Source organism: Cnephaeus nilssonii (genome assembly GCF_951640355.1).
Source record: "Cnephaeus nilssonii genome assembly, chromosome: 5".
Lineage (NCBI taxonomy): Eukaryota > Metazoa > Chordata > Mammalia > Chiroptera > Vespertilionidae > Cnephaeus > Cnephaeus nilssonii.
Window position 1 is genome coordinate 19,492,178 of NC_137076.1, and position 9,363 is coordinate 19,501,540.

General features: G+C 51.9%; 1 protein-coding gene across 1 annotated transcript in view; it reads left to right on the forward strand.

Moving 5' to 3' along the window:
* Window positions 1-9,302, forward strand: part of MED26 (mediator complex subunit 26) — a 43,985-nt gene extending 34,683 nt beyond the window's left edge. Inside the window, exons 2-3 of the mRNA XM_079772405.1 lie at window positions 4,360-4,434; window positions 4,873-9,302. Of these exons, the coding sequence (XP_079628531.1) occupies window positions 4,360-4,434; window positions 4,873-6,525 (1,728 nt within the window). The 3' untranslated portion in view covers window positions 6,526-9,302. The remainder of the gene's footprint in view (window positions 1-4,359; window positions 4,435-4,872) is intronic.
* Window positions 9,303-9,363: the final 61 nt, after the last annotated feature.

Genomic DNA, 9,363 nt, shown 5'->3' on the forward strand with positions numbered 1-9,363 from the left:
GGCTGCAGTGCTCAGACTCCCTGGTGTGTGGATTCTGCCCCTTTTGGGAAAGCCGCTTGGCTGATGGTTTTGAGGTGTGTGCTTTTGTTTTACTGGGAAGATTCCCAAGGTGTCCATGACAGCAGCAGGCTGCATGTGGCCCTCAGCCCTGGCCTGCAGACTTATTCCAAAAACAACTCAGAGGCTCCCTCCCCATACAGGATGGAGCGGTGTATGTGGTGTGGTGATGAGAACATGTGTTTTCATGCAGACAGGTAGGTGGTCTTTGGTGGTAGCAGTCAGCTCCCATTGGGGCTGGAGTTGATAGAAGGCAGGCTATGTTCTCCTGGCCTCCTCGCTCATGCCACTGTCTTCATTCTGGTTCCCTCTCCCCTCTCCAGGCTTTTTTGCCTTATCATCATCTCACAAGGCCCTGGGACCTCTGCTGTAGGAGACCCCACTCAGGTGATGCCCTTGCCACAGGCATGCCTGCCTGCCTTCCAGCTGACACCCACGTCCTTGCCCTGAGGATCTGTGCTGGGCTTTGCAGTCCTCGAGCCTGGATGGGAGCCCGCCCCCTGGCATGTCACCTAGGTGTCTCTGCTACCCACAGGCCCTCTCTATCCAGAGTGGGAGGCCTGCTGCTCCTGGGTGGGTGGGTGGGTGGGTTGGTTGGTAATGCAGGTTCAGGAGCCTTCTGTCTGTGGTCAGGCCACTGCCTACCAACAGGCTGGCTAGGGTGACGCTGCCAACTAGATCTGAGACCAGAGGCCTGATCTGATGCTGCACAGACCCTCCGGGATTCCTGCCTGTCCAGTGGGGTAAGGCCAGGGCTCAGAGACAGACTCCTGGTAGCATTTCTCAAGGTCTGCAGACTGACTCTATCTGGAATGTCCAAGTACTGCTTCCCACACAGTGCTCAGTGCCCTGTCTGTCATGGCCAAGAGTGGGGCAGAGCCAGAGGGGTGAGCACTCGGGGAGGTTCCGAACTTCCATGAAGCGAGGGCAGAAGGAGGGAGGCAGGGGTAACATTTTCCACAGGGCTGAAGGCACTCTCTGTACACCACCCAAGTTATGGCAGAGCCCGCAGGCCTAACCTGTCTCAGCTCCTGTGAAGCTTCCAAGGAGGGTCCTGGCTGCAGGGTGTCTGCGGCACCAGCTGGCTGCCAGTCCCAGGCTGCCCAGGTGTTCTGCCTCTCCCTCCTTTCTGGCAGTGGGACAGTGTCTGCCCAAGGACAAGGACACTCTGTGCTGCTGGGCTTGCTTTGCGGGGACTGCTGGTTCAGGAGTGTATGGGGACCGAGGGCTCTAAATATACCAGAGTGAGGTCACTAGGGTGGAAATAGGCTATGTGGCAAGCTCAGGGCCCTGTCAGGCTGCATCCCAGGACTAGGGACAGGGAGCTGGTGGCCTTGCTCTCCCTGTGCGACTGGCCTCCTCACCATGCAGTCTCCTTTGCACCACATCCCTACTCAAAGGCACATTAAAGGTATGTAGGGGGTTGATTGTGTCTCCTCTCAGATCCGCCCCTGTAGCTCAGTAGCTTTCTAGAGCCAGCCACAGCCCCAAATGAAAACATCATGAGACGAGGCCATTGTTACCAGGGTGCAAATTGGCCCCCAGCACAGGGGCAGCTTTGCGAGAGATCTGTTGGGCACAGTGAGGGCTACTGTCGTGATATGTGGTCACTGCAGTTTACACCCACACTGCCTTTAACTGGAAATGGGGCAGATAAAAAATAAAAAAAGCCAGGAATACACAATGCCAGCAGAGTAACAGCCCCCAAGGATGCCCACATCCTAGTCACCGGTACCTGGGTACATGGTACCTTACATGGCAGAAGGGACTTTTGTGACTAAGGGAGCAGACCTGGATTGTCCAGGTGGGCACAGCCTGATGTCATCAACTAAACAAGGTGGTGATGACATATGGAATCTTTACAAGCAGAGACCATTTCCTGGCTGGTCAGAGGTATGATGCGGGGTTGGGGCGCAAGCCAGGAAATGCAGTGCCTACCAGAAGCTGGGAATGGCCTTCAGATGACAGCCATGAAGAGAACAGGGACTTCAGTTCTGCAGCACTGAAGAACTGAATTCTGCCAACACCTGAAGGAACAGGAAATGAGCCCCAAAGGAGGGTAGTCTGCCAACATCTAGATCACAGCCCAGGGAGACCCAAGCATACTCCTGACCTTCGAACCTGGGATGATGCATGCATTTTGTTTAAGCCGCTCAGTCTGTGATCATATATGAACACTTTGGCAGCAAGAGGAAACTGATACACCCTGGTGCTGGCAAAGATATAAAGATATGGGAAATAGGCTTCCTCACCTTCCAATGGGAGCAGCCTCCCTAGGGGCTAATTACAATAGTTGGTGTGCTGGGAGCTTGTTTGTTAGCCTAAAGTCACATCCGATAAAGGTAGTGATAGCAGCTTTGTCTATAACAGCCAGTGAAAACACCTAAGTGTCCCCCAAGAGGCCCTGCTCGGTGGGCCTCCCCTGGAAAGCTGAGCAAAAGGAGGGGTCTGTGCTGCTGGGCATTTCAGATGTTAGTGAGAAAGAGCAAGACATAAAAGCCATGTTTTGTTTTGTTTTTTAAATGTGTGATAAATATGTGCACAGGCTTATGTACGCAAGGAATATTTCTTGGAAAGCTACAAGGAGATGCTGCAGTGGCTGGGTGGGAGATGTCCCTTTCCTTATTGTATCATGTCTACATAACTGTGGTGTGTGTGTGTGTGTGTGTGTGTGTGTGTGTGTGTGTGTGTGTGTGTGTGTGTGTGTGTGTAGGGGGGTGATGTGCTCACGGTGTGATTTTGGTGGGAGAAGGGGCTTACTCCAGATGTGAGCTTCCTCATTCCAGCCAGCCCACTGGAAACCTGCAGCTGCTGGGTTTGTGGAGATATAGGAGTTCTTTACTTATTCCCTATTCAAATCCTTCAGCAGGAATGTTTTGTCAACATGTACTCCTAGGCCAAGGCTTGCCTCTTCATTAGCAGTGTCTTTTAGTAAACCTAAGTTCTTGGATTTTGATGAAAATAGTTTCTAGTTTGTCCATATTTTTTTCTTGAATGGTTAGTGTTTGGGGGTTCTTAAAAATCTTTGTCTACCCCAAAGTGGCAAAGATCTTCTCTTGTTTCTTCTAGAAGCCGGAGAGTTTTTGCTTTCATATTTAGGTCTATGATTCATTTTTAATTAATCTTGAGGTGCTTGGTGTAAGTGGAGTCAGCCACATATATATTTTTAATATGTCTTTATTGATCTTAGAGGAAGGGAGAAGGAGATAGATAAAAACATCTATGAGAGGGAAGTGATTGGTTACCTTCCTGCGTGCGCACAAACACATGCACACACGCACGATCAAGCCTGCAATGCTGGCATGTGCCCTCACACACCAGCTGGATAGCCATATACTAGTATATTTTATGTAATACTTCCCTCCCCGTGGTTTGAACTCCATTTTATTAGTGCACAAAAGCTGCAGTTTGCTCATTTCTATGGCTCTTAAATTTCCCTCTGTTCCTTCAAACTCCTAGAGGACACTGGTGTCATCATAACGTTTGAACATATCACCTGCAACTTTCTGTATTATCTCCTATCTGTAAAATGTGATGATAATAGTATCTACCCTGGGGTTGTAGAGACAACTAAACCAAGGTGGTGTGACATATGGAAACATGTATTAGTAGGACAGGGCCTGTCTTGAAGCAAGTATCATAAAGGGTTGTAATTTCTTGGTCATAAGATATACATACATTTTTGTACTAGACAAAGCCCATCGCTCCCCAGTCAGCTGTGCCAAGAACTCCCTGGCCTTGTCAGGTACCATTTCTGCCAGGTGGGTATGTACAGTGTGTTCGGTCTATACTTCCTGATTACTAGGAGACTTGAGCGCTGGTGCTACAACCTCCTGGTTTTGCTCAGGGTCTCTGTATGTTCCAGATTGGGATCTTCGGGGCCTTGTGGCATCTGTACTTTCGCTCTCTTTATGGTTTCTTTGGATGAACTCTAAAGATCTTGTTAAGGTAGCCAAATCTTTTGGATTATTATGTATCAATCTTTTATTTTAAACTTGGTAAATTTTATTTATTTAACACTTTAGTCTCCCACCCCATCAGATGGCAGAGTAGAGTGTTCTTTGATCAAGAGCAGATCTTGTTTCATTAATGTCATGAGTTTTGGTTGTGTGGCAGACACTCGAGAGTGTGGCCATGTACATGGATAGGAGAGTGAGTGCGGAGTGCCATGTTGCCCCTGGGTGCAGGTGTGCAGCAGGGGCTTCAGAGATGCCAGCTCCACTGGCTCTTGGTGTGGGAGAGGTGGAGCAGGCTGAGGTAGGAAGGAAGACAGGGGTGTGATGAGTGGCTCTTGTCTTGCAGATCCGGAACATGGTGGCGGTGTTGGAAGTCATCTCCAGCCTGGAGAAATACCCCATTACCAAAGAGGCACTGGAGGTGAGTGTCCCAGCCCACAGCACGTGCTTGAGAATGTCATCTTTCCTTGGGCACTGAGGAACCTGTGGTGGGGGTGGGGGTTCAGGGCCAGAGTTGGGGTTCTATTCTCTGCAAGATGCCCAGGGGAGACTGCAGTGGGTATCGCTGGCCCTGGGCTCTTTGTTTGCTGTTGCCTTTCCCACAATGTACTATCATCCAGAAAGCTTCCTGACAAAGGGTCCTTGCAGTGGCCTTGGCACCAGTAGCCTGCAGGATGATACTTCTGAGAATGCTTCCTCTGGCCCTGGGACCCTAGGGTCTGAGGACTATATTTGAGAATTTAGATGTCACAAAGGACCCAAATTTCCCATAGGTTTTGTGTCTGGTAAGCCAGTGGTTTAGGGGCCACAGGGGGACTCCCAGTCCCAAAAAAGTGCCATGGTCTTTCTCTGGTTGTAGGAGACGCGACTTGGGAAACTCATCAATGACGTCCGCAAGAAGACCAAGAATGAAGAGCTCGCCAAGCGGGCCAAGAAGCTGCTGCGGAACTGGCAGAAGCTCATCGAGCCTGTGCACCAGAATGAGGCAGTGCTGCGGGGGCTGGCAGGTACCCCTGGCTCTGCTAACGGGGGTGCCCACAACTGCCGGCAAGAGGCGGGGGTGGCCGGCGCACCCAAGAGCATCCATGACCTGAAGAACCGCAATGACATCCAGAGACTGCCCGGGCTGCGGCTGGACAGACTTGGCAGTCGCAAGCGCCGGGGGGACCAGCGTGACCTGGGCCACCCTGGGCCACCTCCCAAAGTCTCCAAAGTAAGCCATGACTCCCTGGTTCCCAACTCATCACCTCTCCCCACCAATGGGATAGGTGGGAGCCCCGAGAGCTTCCCGGGTCCCCTGGACAGTGGCAGGCACGTGGGCCCTGAGGGCAGCTGCCTGGAGCAGGGCGAGAATGACAAGCACAGTGTCAAGATCCCCATCAATGCTGTGAGGCCGCACACCAGCTCCCCAGGTCTGAGCAAGCCCTCCGGGCCCTGCTTGCAAAGCAAGGCTGCAGTGCTACAGCAGCTGGACAGGGCGGACGAGACCTCGGGACCTCCCCACCCCAAAGGGCCGCCTCGCTGCTCCTTCAGTCCCCGGAACTCACGGCACGAGGGCTCCTTTGCCCGGCAGCGGAGCCCATACTCACCCAAGGGCTCTGTGCCCAGTCCCTTGCCTCGGCCCCAGTCACTCGATGTCACGCAGGTGCCATCACCGCTGCCACTTGCCCAGCCATCCACACCCCCTGTGCGGCGGCTAGAGCTGTTGCCCAGTGCTGAGAGCCCAGTGCACTGGCTAGAGCAGCCTGAGGGCCACCAGCGCCTGGCAGGGCCGGTCTGCAAGGCAGGGCTGCCACCAGCCGAGCCCATCCTACCCCGCGCTGGCTTCTCCCCAGACTCCTCTAGGGCGGACAGCGATGCAGCCTCCTCCGGTGGCTCAGACAGCAAAAAGAAGAAGAGGTACCGGCCTCGTGACTACACCGTGAACTTGGGCGGCCAAGTGGCCGAGGCAGGCGTCAAGCCTGTGCGGTTAAAAGAGCGGAAGCTCACCTTTGACCCCATGACAAGACAGATCAAACCTCTGACCCAGAAAGAGCCAGTGCGGGCCGACAGCCCTGTGCACACGGAGCAACCCAGGACAGAGCTGGACAAACCTGAGGCCAAGACCAGCCTCCAAAGCCCCTTTGAGCAGACGAACTGGAAGGAGCTGTCACGCAATGAGATCATTCAGTCCTACCTAAGCCGGCAGAGCAGCTTGCTCTCATCTTCTGGCGCACAGACCCCAGGGGCCCACCACTTCATGTCCGAGTACCTGAAACAGGAGGAGAGCACCCGGCGTGGGGCCAGGACGCCACACGTGCTACTGCCTCCAGGCCCATCCACCGACCTCCCGGGGCTAAGCCGCCAGGTCACGCAGAATGATCTGGACAGAATCCAAGCCCATCAGTGGCCAGGGGTGAATGGGTGTCAGGACACACAGGGTAACTGGTATGACTGGACGCAGTGCATATCGCTTGATCCGCACGGCGACGACGGGCGATTGAACATTCTGCCTTATGTTTGCTTAGACTGACTGGCCCCTCAGCCTCTAAGTGCATTCCCACCTTGCAGTTAGCGGGAGGGTGGCCAGGCCTGGAAGCCTCCAGTGGTTTGGAGCCCAGCTGAGGCAGAAGGGAGGGGCGGGGGTCTAGAGGTCTCTCTAAGCTCTTCCCTCAAAATTCTCCTTCTTTTGTGAAATGCTGCTACCAGTTTACTAACAAAATTACAAAGGAAGGACCGCGTGGAAGGAAGGCCGGCAAAGTGAGTTCAGAACTCTATAGCAAACCAGCTATAAAACGCGTCAGTTCCCCACCCCAGGAAAGGTGCGGACACTTCCCAGCATCCATGAGCTGGGACCTCAGTTGCAGGCAGGCACAGAAAACCTGTGGGAGAAGTTACCTTTAACACAGTGACAGAAGCATGCATCTCATCTATCTGCATTTTCTGTTCTTTCATTTGGCCCTGAGTGTCTGAGGCAGTGGGCAACCTCATGGCCTATTTGCACCCCATCCAGCCAGTGTTTCCATCGTGGTGCCAGATGTAGTGAGCTGCTGGCATCGGGTGGGCCACCTGGTCAGCCTGTTTGACCCACACTCCATGGGCATCCACACATGAGTATTTTGTTTCAGTTCAAACTCACTTTTTAAAGAAATGCTGCAAAAATTTGTTTTCTAAGAGTTTATTTTATTCCATTTCAACACCAGCCAAATCATTTTCCTTTCTACTTTTTCATTTTCCCTTTCCTGCACATATCTAGAAAACCACCTTTCTAGAGTCTCATCCCCAAAACAAAAAGTTCCCACAGGTGCTACTGGTGTGTAAAGCTATACGGTTTGGCAAGGAGACCTGTCTGTGTGCTGGAAACACTCATGACCATTCCTTTAGATTCGTTTGCCTTATGGTTGTCATAACGCGATTTGCAAAAACAAGGAGCCTTAGTGAATGTACAGTATCTAGACTTCTGTGTTCTCACGATGCAGAAGGGAGCAACTTTGCTATTTGGTCCAGTAAGTGGACACCTTGTGATATAAATGTGGAAATAAAAAATAAAAAAAACCATTTGCACAAACCAGTCTGAGAATCATTTCTAATTTGGTCCTTTACAGCCAAATCTGTTTATTCTGGATGATCCAAGAAAACGTGTTCAAGGTTTGGGCTCTACAGTATGAGTCTGTACAGAGGTGGGTAGGCAAAGTGACCAAGTCAGCCTGTTAACATTCTTCATGGACAATGACCTCCATCTGCCTTTCATTTATTCAGGGCCACATGTTGCCTCTCCCACCTCCAGAGTCACCTACTGGCTTTGGGTGATAGAGACCAAGGGTCCACATCAAGGAATGTTATCCTGTCTCCATCCAGGCCTCACCTGCCCTAGAGAGATTTTGTGACCTTTACTTACACCCTAAAATATTTATAGGTTTTTACATGGCATGGCACAGAGCCATGTCTGGCAGCATACCTCTTGACCCTGGCCCCAGGCTGCCAACTCCCTATGCAGACCTGGAGCTTAGATCTGGCTAGTGCTGATTTTTTAAAAAATAACTTTTCTTCCTTAACTATAAAGGGATAATACATAATCATTTAATTCACCTTTGTCCCTGGAACGATGACTTTGGTTTTCTAGTTTTTCCACTCCAGGATGGTCATCTTGGACATATCTACTTAATTTCACAGAAGCAGCAGCAGCTAACCCCCTTAAGAAGGGTAATCTCATAGGGTAAACCCAGAGATCCAGGCCCTGCTGTCTACCCGCTATGCTGTGTGGCTCACTTCACTCCTGTATGTGTCCCCATTTGGGAGATAGAAGTGCTTGCTTCAGATTTGTGAAGACCAAGTTAAATGATCAAAGTTTTTTAAGAAGCACCTCAGTGGAACCATCTGTGCTGTGGAGTAACTACTTTCCTAACCTCAGTGTGCCTGTTTTTCTCACTCTTAATGTGGCCAGCCCTGCTGCCATGTGGATGTCTGAGGAAGTGACGTTACTCCATGACAAATGGTGATCCGAACAGCTGGGAGATATGAGGGTTCAGGTTGGTGACACGAGTATATCCTTTCCTCAGATCTGGGCTTTGGGACAGTCTGCTCCATGCTGTAGGAACCACCTCTCCTGAGTATCCAATAAGTCCCATAGTAGATAATTGCCCGTCTTTGAGAACCCAAGTTTAAGATAAGGTTTCTCCAACATTTTGAAGATCGATGGACTGCCACTTTCTAATTTGCCAAGTAAGGACACTGTAGGAGAATTTTAACACCCTTCCTACCCCCAAGCCCACCCCCAAAGTTATTTAGTACATGACTTTTGGAGCAGACGAAAGTCCTTTAAGTAGTACAAGATCATCTTACTGAAAACACCGTCTTATTTTCCTCCGCGGGGGCCCAGAGTATCAACGGATGGGGCGCGGCACCTCCCTCTCCCACAGAGCCAAGGAGACGGTGCCCGAGGAGGCGGCCAAGTCTGGGCTTCCGGTCTGTCCGCCAGTGAACTGGAGAGGGTCACACCTACCGCACCGAGCACGTAGCAGCAGTTCCCAGGACGTGCTCCAGAGAACCAGCCACGGGAGTCCGCTCCGGTTTGCAGAAAGGATTTCGCTTTTCACAATTTGATCTTTCATCCTCGGTGTCTGCCTATCAGGAATCTGGTTGAGGGCGCCGGTGCAGCGCGATGTCGAGGAGTGGCCCGTGAGCTCAACGGTGGCTCATACGCGCCCACCAATTCTTTTAGAACTTCAGCTCCCAGTCCCCGAGCCAGCCCACCACTTTGCAACCCCGTTGGGCTCTCGGCCCGCGTCTCCTTCCGCTTCCGGGATAGGTCCTGCCCTCCACCGGAAGCCCACCCGAGAGAGGCGGGGCCTGCGCTTCTACGTACTGGCGG